The 14,601-nt window shown below is 34.3% G+C and overlaps 3 protein-coding genes and 1 long non-coding RNA gene across 5 annotated transcripts; 3 read left to right on the top strand and 1 right to left on the bottom strand.

The window, feature by feature from the left end:
• The first annotated feature begins 2,556 nt into the window (after nt 1-2,556).
• Nucleotides 2,557-6,106, top strand: LOC110808819 (Major facilitator superfamily protein). The gene is made up of 5 exons (XM_088215615.1): nt 2,557-2,715; nt 2,840-2,963; nt 3,062-3,279; nt 4,375-4,922; nt 5,105-6,106. The coding sequence occupies exons 1-5, from the start codon at nt 2,713-2,715 to the stop codon at nt 5,955-5,957; spliced, it is 1,746 nt and encodes a 581-aa protein (XP_088071741.1). The 5' UTR covers nt 2,557-2,712; the 3' UTR covers nt 5,958-6,106.
• LOC148266678 (uncharacterized) lies at nt 4,159-7,268 on the bottom strand. Its single transcript, XR_015817727.1, has 2 exons — nt 7,130-7,268; nt 4,159-6,497 (listed from the first exon to the last, which is right to left on the bottom strand). It is a non-coding gene; the product is annotated as an uncharacterized LOC148266678 (long non-coding RNA).
• Nucleotides 7,269-7,365: 97 nt separating this feature from the next.
• LOC110808804 (RNA-binding (RRM/RBD/RNP motifs) family protein) lies at nt 7,366-8,408 on the top strand. 2 transcript variants are annotated; one of them, XM_022034411.2, is made up of 4 exons: nt 7,366-7,498; nt 7,577-7,645; nt 7,893-7,999; nt 8,079-8,408. In XM_022034411.2, exons 1-4 carry the CDS (start codon nt 7,366-7,368, stop codon nt 8,193-8,195), a joined length of 426 nt encoding a protein of 141 aa, XP_021890103.1. In that variant the 3' UTR covers nt 8,196-8,408. The 2 variants fall into 2 exon arrangements, with proteins under 2 accessions (XP_021890103.1, XP_088071743.1); XM_088215617.1 differs by having other exon boundaries at nt 7,366-7,645.
• Nucleotides 8,409-9,289: 881 nt separating this feature from the next.
• On the top strand, nt 9,290-14,348 carry LOC110808809 (plant UBX domain-containing protein 4). The gene is made up of 4 exons (XM_022034418.2): nt 9,290-9,866; nt 10,548-10,824; nt 13,626-13,721; nt 13,805-14,348. The coding sequence occupies exons 1-4, from the start codon at nt 9,376-9,378 to the stop codon at nt 14,192-14,194; spliced, it is 1,254 nt and encodes a 417-aa protein (XP_021890110.2). The 5' UTR covers nt 9,290-9,375; the 3' UTR covers nt 14,195-14,348.
• Nucleotides 14,349-14,601: the final 253 nt, after the last annotated feature.

Raw genomic sequence — 14,601 nt, 5'->3', positions numbered from 1 at the left:
CTTCAATTATTTTTGTTATAATAAAAGAATTTTTTTTTTACCAGGTATTTGAAAGCATTTAATGAGAAAAAATTTGTAAAGTTCAATATTAATTTAACGTTAAAAATCAAAATTTTAATTGAATTGAAAATTGTGAAATTAAAATAATAAAACATTATGATCGTGTTGGAGGTCAGAATGGAAAGATAAAACCAGACCTACTGGATCCAGCACCCAATACGAGTAGCAATAGACAAGGCTTTTATTTTTGTACTTTTTTTTTGTGTCAGATGTTGGTCTCCACAACCACAGCCCATTAGAAAATAATATTTTTTTAAAAAATTATAATTTACATAAAATTTTATACTCGAGAGAAAATTTTTCTCGTATTAGTAAAACTTAAAATATATTTATTTTTTTGATTTAAGTGACAAAACTAAACTTTCAAACTTCAATTTTGTGAAGGTAAAGAAAAACTATGTAAACCAAGTGTGCAGGTTACCAATATAATATATCAACAAGATAATGTGTATTGAAATAAGCAAACACATTTATGAAAGCCCAAAACATTTTTTATGGGCCTGGGCGTACTGTCCAAATTACTAAACATGTTTGTCCAACCCCATCATTATATTTCTCGACACTACAAAAACACTATGCAACTCGAATTTTGTGGACTCACGAACAAGTTTATTTGTGACTGTAAGTAAGAACAAAAATTCATTATCAAGAGAATAGGATCAAAGAAAATTGGAGCCACCCATTTAAAATTGGTCCTCCATGTCACGTGGGGAGGTTGTTTGTTTAATCAAATTGGAGAAAACATCTAAAACCAGATTCACCCTGGACCATTCGGCTGCAACTGATAACAACGCCACCGCCTCATTCCAATTTTTCAGCTTTTCTAGTTACGTATGCCAAAAATATTTACTATCATTTCCCATCTTTCCTTTTGTTATTCAAAATTATTTGTACCTCACTTTTTCTTTTTATCAATAAAAGATTAAATTAAATGTTACCAATTTTTTTTAAAAAATTATACCAACTATTTTTTTTTTTATAAACGTTATAATTCATTACGATAAAATTTAATTTTTTTTTAAAATTCAAAATCCCATCAAAATATTAATGAAAGTCAAAATGATATATTTTGAATATGAGAAAGAAAAATATCTTACCAGGATCACTTTTTGAAGAGGTCTTTCATAGTATCATTAAATATCTTTCTCTAAGAATACACGGTGAGGGTCCGGGTCGGTTCTGCCCCACGGGCACTTGTCGCACACTTGTGGCCCTGGGTTGGATTGGTACGATCTCAAATCGGATCTCCACCCTAAAAATTGGGTTTCGGGTTGGCCCACAATTAATCAATCAACGTAATTAAAAAGAATACGTAACTACATTAGCCCACCACCTTTCCCAATAGTTATCCCTAAAATGCATTATATCTATATCACACACACACACACACACACACACACACACACATATATATGTATAAACAACTTTATAAATAATTGACCCTACCCAATATTCTGATTGTCTATGTTTTATTAAGTATTTGTTTATTTATTTAGAAAAAAAATTGCTTTCCCACATTAGGTTTCAATAATAATATTAAATATTAATTAATAAAAAAGACCCATCAGTATTATATCATAATCAGACGGGTGAGAGTTGCTAATCAATATCACAGGATAATAAATTATTTAATGCAAAATTAGAAAAAGCTTCTTTCATATTTTGTTTCCCTCCTAATCTTATTTGAGTTTTAATTACTTCTATTTACTGTGTATTAATTTGATAATTAATGGTTGCTATTTTCTTAATTTTTTCATTATTTATATATAAAAAAAGAAGAAGAATCCAATAAAAAAGGAGAAAAATATTTTGATTAGAATTTCTACGTAAGAAACTTAAATTTACTAAAAACTTATAGTCTTATTGCTTTTGCTTTTGAAAAAACTTAAAATTTTAATGTTGTATTTAGAGTAAGTTCATAAATTTGTAAAATTTATTTGTAAATCAAACCTTAATGAATTGAAAAGCTATAAGAATTATCATTAGAATATATTTGATAATACCTCTTAATTTATTCCAAATATAAAATTTATTAGTAAATTTACGCTTAATTCGTTTAAAAATATATTAAGTTTGTTAAAACGATACATATTGAATGTTATGTTAAGTTGAAACAATTTAATTTAAAATTTTTATTATTTTGAATCAAATTTGAAATATAAATTAAAACAATTCATTTACTTTTTATCATTTTTTGGAAAAAATATCCAATATTATAATTTAAGAAGTGTAAATTTGGAAATAAATCAAATAAGATTTTAATTTTTCACAATGTTATAATTGAATGAAGTATAAATTTAAATTTGTTAACATAAAATCCTAGTGAATGCACCAAAAACCACAAGATAATAATTCCAAAGTCCAAATTCAGGAAATACTTTCAGCCAAATCCTCAGCCATATAAAAGATATGTGGAGATGAGCAGTCCATATATATATATATATGCCTAGTTACCAAATACATACACACACACACACAAATATATATATATATATAATATTATATTGGCTTCATACATAAGTATCCGAGGCCCCAATCATGCAAATTAAATCCTATATATTCTCCATCCTCTTCACATTTCACGAGCCTACAATAAGCTCTACCGATTCTCTCTCTCCCTCCTTGTCTCTCCCTCTCAAAATAATCTAAACCATGGTATTGCACATTCTTCAAATTTGTATCAGTTCATATTCTTGCAAAAGATTATAACTTTTTCATGGGTTAATGTTTTTATGCCATTCTTCTCTAAGATATTCTGTAAATCATGAACTGTAAACAGGTTTTAGTATCAAGACAAGGAGGAGAAGATGGCTCAACTGATGAAACAGCAGTTGATTTTCGTGGTAACCCGGTGGTGGACAAGTTCAAGACTGGTGGATGGCTTGCTGCTGGTCTCATCTTAGGTATATATCCACACATGAATATACATAATATATACATATATATGTATGTATACGTGTATGGAAAGAGTAAAAGTGTGTGCTTGTGTTTTGGGTTTCAGGAACTGAGCTGTCTGAGAGGGTGTGTGTGATGGGGATTTCGATGAATTTAGTGACATACTTAGTGGGAGATCTGCATATCCCATCGGCAAAATCAGCCACCATTGTTACCAACTTCATGGGAACTCTTAATCTTCTTGGTCTTTTGGGAGGGTTTTTGGCCGATGCCAAACTTGGCCGCTTTCTTACTGTTACAATCTCTGCAAGCATTACAGCTTTGGTGAGTTTCTTTATTCAGTTCATATATTATTCTGCTCTCTTCAAACTTTATCTTCTTCTCATTCAAATCTGTAGTAAATTAGTGGGTAATTTTTTTACACCTACACTTAAATTCTGGAATTCAAAATGAGTTGTGGTACACTAATTGTCGTGATGGTTTGATGGCAATTACATAAACTGAAATTAAATTTAATTGCATATTTTTCACTGTTCGAATAATTTCTTATACTCATTATCCAAATCCTATTATTCTCATTAGGTTCATAATGGCACCGTGCTTTTCCACTTCTTTTATTTAAAAATATCAAAAAGATAGTTTCTCATATAATTTAATAACATCCAAATTAATAGTAAGAAAAACTCTAAATTAATATCTAAATAATATGTTTGTCATCCTTATAATATGATTAAAAAGATAATCATTTATATAGTGGTAATGCAACATATTAAATTAAATTTCATGGTCCACAAACAAAATGGTATGGATACAAATATGGAGCAGGTATATGTGGTATATACATTTTTCTTTTACCACCCATATTCGCCCTGTACTTGTTATTTATCAGTTTATCCATTTCTAATAAAGTGGGTGATTCCTATGGTATACCTACGGACATAATTGGTCTGGCGTACTAGACCAATTACATCACTAATTTTAGTGACCAACTGTGCTTCTGAGCACCTAATACAGGTTTTATATGGCACATGAGCCAATGGCTCTGGACCACCCACCCTTAGCTTCCAAATATTTTTGGGCCGACCTTTAGAGCCGATAAGGAGTATACATAGTCCGTTCTGTTCTGTTATGCTGCAGAGTCTGCTCCTTTGGTTTCACATGCATCACCTAATTGCTAATAATGGTAAGTGGTGTAAGTCCAAATTGAAAAATAAAACATCAAACCAATTATTGCTCATAACCCATATAAAATGTTCATGGTATTTGCTCATAATATTAACCAAATTACTAAAAAATATAATGAAATCACCACAGAAGCATGATGCCTTTTGAGGTAGTATAAAATTTTTCAAACTGGATCTGCAAGGAATAAAGCTTTCGATTCTTGGGAATGATTCTGTTTTTTCAATTTGGTGCCAGGGAGTGATCTTATTAACACTAGCCACAACAATTCCCAGCATGAGGCCGCCTCCATGTGATGACTACAGACGTCTTCATCATCAATGCATTGAGGCCACTGGCCACCAACTGATCTTGCTTTATGTAGCTCTCTACACTATAGCACTAGGAGGCGGTGGAATAAAGTCTAATGTTTCTGGCTTTGGTTCTGATCAGTTTGACATAACAGATCCAAAAGAAGAGAAAGCTATGATATTCTTCTTCAACAGGTTCTACTTTGGCATCAGCATTGGCTCCTTGTTTGCTGTCATTGTGCTGGTATATATACAGGACAATGTGGGAAGAGGGTGGGGATACGGAATTTCTGCAGCTACAATGGTGATTGCTGTGGCTGTTTTGCTGTGTGGGACACGATGGTATCGATACAAAAAACCTCGGGGAAGCCCTTTAACTGTCATCTGGAGGGTGGTCTTGCTGGCCTGGAAGAAGAGGAGTCAGCCTCATCCTGCACATCCCAGCCTTTTGAATGAGTATGAAAAGGCCGGAGTTTCTCATACACAGAGATTCAAGTAAGTACTGTTGGGTTAAGTTTTATTCAAAGTTGAAAATAGAATAACCTTGAAAACCAACCATAGCATCATTTCAAAAACCCAAAAAAAAGAATCAATTGAAAGGAAATTCATTATAGCAATCATAATTTTCCCTTGGAAACTTAAATTGTTCATGTTCCTATCCATGTGATTCATGACAGGTGTCTTGACAAGGCTGCAATCATCGATGAAAATGCTGCTGCCAAGGGAAGCCAGAACAATCCCTGGATAGTTTCTACTGTGACTCAAGTTGAAGAGGTAAAAATGGTACTAAAGCTCATACCCATCTGGTCCACATGCATTCTTTTCTGGACCATATACTCTCAAATGACAACTTTCACTGTTGAGCAAGCAACATTCATGAACAGAAAAATTGGGTCCTTTACTGTCCCTCCAGGTTCTCTGTCTGCCTTTCTAATCATTACAATTCTCCTATTCACATCTCTAAATGAAAGAGTATTCATCCCATTGGCTCGAAAAGTTACCCACACTGTTCAAGGAATCACAAGCCTTCAAAGGATTGGGATTGGGCTGACCTTATCAATAGTTGCAATGGTGGTTGCGGCTATAATTGAGAAAGAAAGGAGGGACATGGCGGTTCAGTCAAAAACCCAAATAAGTGCTTTCTGGCTTGTTCCTCAGTTCTTCCTTGTGGGTGCTGGAGAAGCTTTTGCCTATGTTGGACAGCTTGAGTTCTTCATTAGAGAGGCACCAGAGAGAATGAAATCAATGAGCACTGGGCTTTTCCTAAGCACTATCTCAATGGGGTTCTTTGTTAGCAGTTTGCTGGTGTCCCTCGTTGACCAAGTGACCAAGAAGAACTGGCTTAGAAGCAATTTGAACAAAGGGAAGTTGAATAATTTCTACTGGTTGCTTGCAGTGCTAGGATTAGTAAATTTCTTTGTGTTTCTCATCTTTGCAACCAGACATCAATACAAAACACAGCAGCTTGTCAAATCTGCTGATTCTGATGAGAAGGAGCTTAACAACATGAATAATGAAGTAGTCGTTTAAGATAGAAAAACAAAGGGAGCAGTGGGAATGCCGTAAAGGAGAACCTTAGGTGTGTGGTTTTGGAAAATCTATAGCATTATTTTATCTCATGTGTGGTTATTGGTTAACATGCCACACAACTTAATTCCAATATTAGTATGTTTGCTGTAGTTATTATCCATCCAAAATTTGGTTTTGAAAAAAATATAGACAAATTTGGAAGAAGCTGGAAGTAGAAAATTAAAGCTGTTTTTCGTTCACATTTAAATCCTAATGTTCAAATCCAGGGGAATATGATACCATAAACCAGAAAAACACACATGAGCTTTTCTTATATATGCAATGGGAAGTATTTGTATCAAGATGTCGAAGCATTCATAGAAAAGTAAGTCATACTAACAAAAATTTCCCTTGTGCTTGCTATGAGACAACCTTTCAAATGGACGTCAATAAGGCTTCCTCCTGATTTCATGGAAAGCCCGTTAACAAGATCATGTACATAAGGTTCCACGCAATTCACATAGATCGAGGCTTATGAAGCTTCGAACTCAGTGTCTTCCCCTGCAAAGCAAATAGTTTCACAAGAATGAAGTTTCAACACAATGAACAGTAGTAGGTGAAACATAACCGAGTGCTAAAATGTCTTAAGCTTCGATTTTCTAATAAAGATATCACAGTATAAATAATCGCCACTCACATCACCAAAAAACTGTGTTCACAACGTGCGCATTGGCGCAGGTAAATCAATCGAATTACGCACAGAAAACTAGACCAATCCATTTATGGAAACAATAAGATTGTGTTTGGCTGACTTTCTATTTGATTTCTATACAGTTTCTAGTTCTAATTTTAATATTAGTCCGTGAGAATTTGATTACATGATCCATTTTCATGAAACCCAATTTCAGATGATCGAATTACAAACAAGTACGCGATCCGATTAAAAAATAAATCAAAAAGAGAAATAGAGTGTTCCTTGAGCCTTTCATCGAACTCCCCCAATAACAACTCCGAAACTTCGATCCGACAGTTTCATAAGAGGATATTTAGGCGCAAATAAAAGAAAATGCTTAGAAGAGGAAGACTATTGAACATATAATAATTCGGCATTCACTATCTACAAAAGAAGTCAGGAACAGATCGAACACAGAAAAATGAAGACACAGAGATAGAGACAGAGGGAGATGGAAGACCTGAACACATCCTGCTATAGAGCCTGAATCTTCTAATAATGGCGGCAAGAACTGGAGCTAGGCGGAGCGCAGTTTTTTTTTTCTTTTTCACAATATATATTTTCTCTTGGTCTTCTTACGGGCGTTGACTATTTTGACTTTATGGGGTTAAATCTTACGCACACCCCCAGTGTTGACTTCTACTTTTTCCTCTTTTTGGCTTTCGCTGAGCACCGACCAGCACAGTATAGTCCGCCATGGAAAACACTCTGAAGTCCCTTGCAAGACGAGCTCTAACAGCGCTCCATAACCCGACTTCAAACCTGCGTTTCTATTGCTCTCTATCCTCAGAGTCGTCTCCTAGCCCTAACAACAAACTTTTCGTTGCAGGTCTCTCTCATTCTCCTTCTCTTTTTCTCTTTCTTTTTTATTATTGGGATATCTTACGTGATTGGTTGATTGCTGAAGGTCTGTCATGGTCACTCGACGAGAAATCCTTGAAAGACGCTTTCTCTTCCTTTGGTGAGGTGACTGAAGGTACGGCTTATCAAGCCCTCAACCTGTTCGATGAATTGCATCAATGACAAAAACTTCTGAATATCTTCGTATTCACTGAAAAAAATCGTTTAGATCGATGCGAGTTTATTGCCATAGAAATTATATAGTAGAGGATCTGAATATTTAGAAGCTTATTGTTAATACTCCTTACTTCTTCTTCTTCTTCAACTATATTGTACATGTATGTATATAATTACTGAAAATCGTGTGATTGTTCGTGTTCCAGTAAGGATCATCTACAACAAAGATACTGGTAGATCAAGAGGTTTCGGTTTTGTTCATTTCTCCGCAGAAGACGACGCTGTACGTGCAAAAGACGCCATGGACGGAAGGGTGAGCCAATAATTTCCCATTTGTCAATTTTCGTAGCTACCATGAACTTTGCTTCCGACTCGGAAATTTCTGGTTGCAGGCACTGTTGGGTCGGCCATTGAGGATAAGCTATGCACTTGAGAAAGTTCGTGGTTCTCCTGTTGTAGTTCCTCGTCTTACAAACGGTGAAATTGCTTCTGGTGGTCGCAGTAGTTGAAGTTCTCCGATGTTTCAGAGGTTTTTCTTTCGCGCTTTCATCAGCAGGGGAGGCCAAAGTCCTGATCTTAGATGAAAGTGACGACCAATGAAACTCAAGTTATTCTTGCTCTTGTTTGCTTTAATTATTTTTATTTTTTATTTTTCACTTAAGGGTACGTTTGAAATTTTTTGTTGGTCAATATTTCTATTTTAGATTGATTTTTTTTTTTTACTATTTTCTAAAATTAAAAATGTGAAATTCTAAAAAATAATTTATAAATTAACTTTTTTTTTCAAACTTATCTTTAATATGAGATTAATATAGAGGCTACTTATATGATAAAATTTAATTAATAAAATTATATATAATATTAAAAGCAATACATTTAACATTTTATTAATTTTAATAGATGTTGAGATAATATGTTCAAAACATAGGTATCAATTTTTTTATATATACTCAATTATTTATTATAATACAAATAAAATGAAAAATTTATCATATTTGTAATTTTGTTTGAAACATATTTTGAGTGTCGAATGTCTAAATTTTTATTATATTCTATATAATAAAGAATCAAAAAATAAGAATTAAATATAAATAAAATATATTTGAACATGTAATGCAAGCTATTCATTTATTTATTTATCAATTGTTTTAATTATTTTTTATTTTAAAATTTATAATATTTTTAATATACATAATTATATTGTATTATATTTAAGTTGTTATATTTTTTTTAAAAAAATTATCATAGTTAAAAGCATGATTTAAGACTGTTTAAAGATAATTTAAACATAATAATGTGTTATAATTATGTATAAGAAAATATCAAAAATATATCATATCAAATTCTGTTAAAGTTTAAAAGTTAGAGATTTTTTCTAAGCAAATTACTATTTACCATCATGTTAATAATACATAGTTTGGAGTCTTAATAGTTAAGAATAATAAATAAAAATTGGCCCAAGGAAATGTGGAACTCTATGCCAAGACGATGTCGTTTTGAGGGACTTGTACTTATCCGCGACGCGGACACGTGTCAGTAAAGGATCCAAACACACCTAAAAGTTTCCAGGTAAAGATCTGTCCAGCCTAATATATATAGCGGGGGACCAGCAGTGCGGCGAAAGGTGAAGGAGAAGGAGAAGGAGAATATCTACGAGCGGAGAGACGTTTAGCAGCCAGTAGCAGCAGAATGGAGAACCAGACGCAGGGAAACCCAGGAAACGACAACCTGATCACGTCGTTTTGTGAGATCACCTCATCATCGAAAGAAGAAGCTATCTTCTTCCTCGAGAGCCACCAGTGGGACCTCGACTCCGCCGTCTCTACCTTTTTAGACAATGCCACCGCGTTGCACCCTGTCGTTCCTCCTCCTTCCTCTCACGCTCCAACAGCTCCCTCTCCCTCTCACTCGCCGTCGCCGTCGCCCTCGCACTCGCCCGGCTATTCTCCCTCTCCGTCTTCACCGTCTCGGTCCCGGTCCCGTTCCCCTTCCCCGGTCGCTTCTCGGGATCCATATCGGCTCCGATCGCGTCGCGGCGCCGATAAACAGCCCGCCAAGCCCTCCGGGAGCAGACCGACTCGTGGCGTCCGCACGATTGCCGATCTGAATCGGACTCCGTCTCAAGACTCTGATAGCGACTCTGATGAGCCACAGGAGTATTATACTGGTGGCCAGAAAAGGTGATTCCTCTTTACTTTATATAAAATTCCTCGTTTAGCCTGAGGTTTACCTTCTGCATTTCGATGTAATACTGTTTTAGTTTCAGTTGCTCTTTTCCCCCATTCCCTAGTTTATTGGCTGAGAAAATTGGGAAAATATTAAAGGAATTAAAACACAGAACTCTCTTTCCTTTGTTTCCTTAAATTTCTTTATCATATCGATAATCCTAACTGAGGATATAAAGTAATTTGTGATTTTTTAAAACTAATTGTGTTATAGGAAACTTCTTATTATAGATTACCATCTAAAATATGGGGTTTTCAGGAACTCCTTTATGTATGTTACCGTTTAGAGCATCACATTTAAAATTATCGTGATTATTCTCTAGTTTGTTATGCTTTTCAAGTTGTCAACTGATGGATTTCATGCAATAGCATGGCTGTAAAATAGAAACCTAACACTAAATTGTCCTTTAGTTCAGTATTCTTTTTGAAGTTAGGGGTTTTTAATATAACTGGTGATCTATTTCTTTATGTTGTGTCCTAGGTTTAACTTGTATTATCGCCCATAGAAAGGAAGTATTGATTTGACACTATTTTGGGATGTATTATAATGTGCTATAGCTTTTTCTTGAAGATTAGATATTGGTTTTTAGAAATAAATCCAACATCTGATGATTGATTTTTTACTCCTATTTGCAGTGGGATGCTTGTCCAAGATCCTACCAACTTCAAGGATGTGGATCGTATTTTTGACCAAGCTAGACAGTCTGCTGTTGAGAGACCTGCTGAGCAATTGCCTTCAAAAGTTAAGAGCTTCACTGGAACAGCAAGACTACTATCAGGTGAGAGCCTTTCGGCTGCTCCTCAGCGGCCGGAAAATGTCATGCACAATATTACTTTCTGGAGAAATGGATTCACTGTAGATGATGGTCCATTGCGGAGGTTGGATGACCCTGCAAATGCGTCATTTTTGCAGGTAATTTTTCTTTTAGCTATTCTGATTTGTTATTAAATCTCAACATTTTTGGAAGAAAACGAAGGCTAATTCTTTTAGGCTTTGGTGATTCTAATAAAAGTGTGCAACCAAATGCTATCAATTAGACCCTGCAGTTTATTCTGGTCCCTGACAATGCCCAGTACTTTATGGAGTGTTTGGTTTGACTCTTCTCTAATATTTTGAGGGGACAAAACCTGTAAACCTTAGTTAGAAACATGGGTGGCAACTAACTGAATAGAGTCAAATACTTTAAGTATTTGAATTTAATTTTTTGGAATAAGCTCGAATTTGAATCAACATCAGTTTAGATATCTTTTATGCTCAATTTTGGTTCATTTAGAGAGAAATCAAACTTGAATAAGTTCCAACTTTATGGGATTGAGCTAATAGATTCCATAAAGAGTTCACTTAACATACTATTTACTTAAATTTTTATAAATATATTTAATATTATAAGTAAAGTATAATTTGATAAAATATATGAAGTATATTTGATTTATTACTAGATAAGCAAAATCATCCACAAACTTCAAACTAAATACCTATGTACTCAAGTTTGGTTTGTTTTTTGTTGTTCAAATTAAGGTTTGAATTAGAGTTTAACCAAATTTGAACAAACTTTGCAAACTGAATATGAGCTATTCACAAAGATGTTTGGTCGCCGTCACCATTAGGTAAAAGATTTCTCCACATTACTTGAAACTAATTACCTAAATCTAATTACAGAGGCATGAATTATATTTTTCCCTTGGCATGAGTTGTCGCGAATGCCATGTGGTAGTAAGAATGGTAGCCTGCTGCAGTACAAAAGAATGTGCTAAAATCAATTAAATTTTCTTCTCTCTTTTTAACTGAGCTTTGATTTTTCACTAATTCTTTTTAGTTTGGTTGAATTCTTGCTTCACTTTAGACTTAAATCACTTATTTATATTGATTAGTACACAGCCACTTCATTGCATCTGAAATCTAAAAAAGTTGACTGTCCATGGATCTCAGTTTTTTAACAAGTTAAATAGAATCTTGCACTTCAAACATCATATATTTTTTTGTTTTTCTTTTATCTGCTGTAAAACTAAGAGTTATCACATACAAGATAGCATTAGTTTATGCTAGCAAAACAAACTTGGACTCCGTAAATTAGCTTTATCTTATTCTTGCAAGTTTACGAAATGAGATCTTCCCATATCCATTATTTCTATAAGAGAAAAAGCATTTTGTATGGTATTATTAGTTCAACAAAAGAAATTCAGAAACCCCTTTCCATATCCATTTTTTCTATAATAAGAAAAGCATTTTGTATGATATCATTAGTTGAACAAAAGAAATTTGGAAATCCCATGCACTTCTTATTGTACTATTAGTTCAAGAAAAGAAATATGGAAATCCCATCTTGAGATTTCTCTGTTGAAACTTGACAAACGTATGGCGGATGTCTTTGTGTACATATTCCTCACTAAAACTAACAATACAGAATTTATTTTTTGAAGATGTACAAACATGATACATAAGGAGAGAGAATTCCTAACCATAAAATTTTGAATTATCTTGTTGTTGATTTAGATTTATAGAGACAGTCTTCTGTCTGTTTGAACAACTAATGTTCTGCTCTTTGAATTCCACATTCACACAGATTTTCAGCTAATCAAGTAGTTGTACATAACAACCACTTTTCAACAGTCCCTTTTACTTTCCTTAAGCTAATACTTTTTCAATGCAGAATAGAACTGTCCACGTGCGTGATTTGTCCTTCTAACAGTTTGGGTGGTGATTGATATTTGCCAAGAGGAATCAAATGGTGATATCTAGTTTGATTGTTGTTGGATTCTCAAGTTTGTTTAGAAATGGAGTTGAAAGTTGTATTTTAGATTCTAGCTCATGCAAAAAGCTGGCAGTTCAAATAGAAACATAAAACACCAGTAAGATGATGGTTGAGGGGTTCCTAATTAATAACTAGGAGGTCCTGGGTTGACAACCGAGAAACTTGGGCTTTTCTTAAATGGATTTTGCTTGGAGGGTTGTAAGACCACTCTTACTTGATTAGAGTTTAGGTGAGGGTTCAATATGAGAGCAATAGTTCTAATTATATTTCAAACTAGACATTCCGTGTTGGAAATAGTAACACCTGCGAGAGTAGCCAGACTGGTAACCCTGTCTCTCCTTTTTTTAATGGTAGAAAATTATAAACTGAAGGCTAACCTTTATGCTTTTTGACAACTTAGAGGCAAACATTTTATTCATAGTCAGAACTTGAAAGTCCTAATATAATAAACTCTGGCCAGGTGTAAGACAGTACTCTCAAACCCTAATAATAATTAATTTTCACCTTGAGAACTGCCTTAATCTTTACCTGCACCCTACAAGTGCAAGCAAATGTACCTAGAAGCTATCTTAGATTCTTAATGAAGGTAATTAGTTTGAGTAAGGGGGGGAAATTAGAATAATTTTGTGATGTTCACATTCAGTTGGCAGTTTAGAGGATTGAATGTTATTTTATTTGTTTTTCTTTATTTTCTCTATCTCTCTTTCTATCTCTCTCTCTCTTCTCCAGATTGAGTTTTGGATGATTATTGCATCTACTTAAGCATCAGATTTCGCTAATATAATCAGAGTTTGTTAGATGTTGTTTGTGTGGTTTGTTAAATTCGATGTTTTCTTGGTGTGGCTTATTCTCCTGTTGAAGCATATGCTGCCATGTAAGGGTTTTTGGTTTTGTATCATTCTTCTTGTATGTGTTATGCAAGAACTGTCGAATGCTCATGGTAAATTGCCTTGAAATGCAGAGCATCTCAAATTCTGAGTGTCCCAAAGAACTTGAGCCGGCAGATAGAAGAATCCAGGTGCATGTTAATTTGATGAGACGGGAAGAAGACTATATTGTATGTAATTATCTTTCGTGTTTACACTCTTTTCTCCATCTCTGTATTCAGTCCTTTTTTCATGCTTCTGCTTGTTTGTGCAGGAGCCACCAAAAAAGCGAACATCATTTAAAGGCACGGGAAGAACTTTAGGTAGCAGCAGCACAGCCACTGCTTCTGCTGCCAATGAGCCAGCAACTATCTCTACCTCCCTTAACACTGCACCATTGCCATCTATGGGCCTAGTCGTGAATGACTCGTTACCAACAACCTCGATTCAGTTGAGATTAGCAGATGGCACGCGAATGGTATCACGCTTCAATTACCACCATACAATTAGAGATGTTCGAGGTTTCATTGATGCATCTAGACCTGGCGGGGCAAGAAACTATCAATTGCTGACAATGGGATTCCCTCCTAAACAACTGACTGAGTTGGACCAGACAATAGAGCAGGCTGGAATTGGCAGCTCAGTCGTCATCCAGAAATTTTAGCAGATCTTTCTGTAGTTAAAATTATGGATTATTTACTTGGGAGTTTTTTTTCCTCCCTATCCATAAATCTGGCACTGAGAATGCTTATATATATATATATATATATATATATATATATTTATTTATGGATTTAATTAATTGAAGTTTTTCAACAGCTAGGTAGGTTTATTCTGGTATTACCCATTTACTCCAAGCCGTTTCACTGCATTTCTTGTAGATTGTCGAGACAGATGATTTTATTCATACATGATTTCAGGAGAGGTCTTCAAGTTCACTCAAACAACAACCACCTACGTTCTTATTAAATGAAGCATGAATAAGAAAATCTCTTATAAGATCTCCATTTTTAATTACATCTGCCCATAATTTGAGTTAACTGCTATGAATTTTAATGTGAATAAAAATGA

Source organism: Carica papaya, chromosome 3 (genome assembly GCF_054855325.1).
Source record: "Carica papaya isolate Zhongbai chromosome 3, ASM5485532v1, whole genome shotgun sequence".
NCBI lineage: Eukaryota > Viridiplantae > Streptophyta > Magnoliopsida > Brassicales > Caricaceae > Carica > Carica papaya.
Note: the sequence above shows the minus strand (reverse complement) of the source record. Positions and strands in the feature narration are given on the sequence as shown.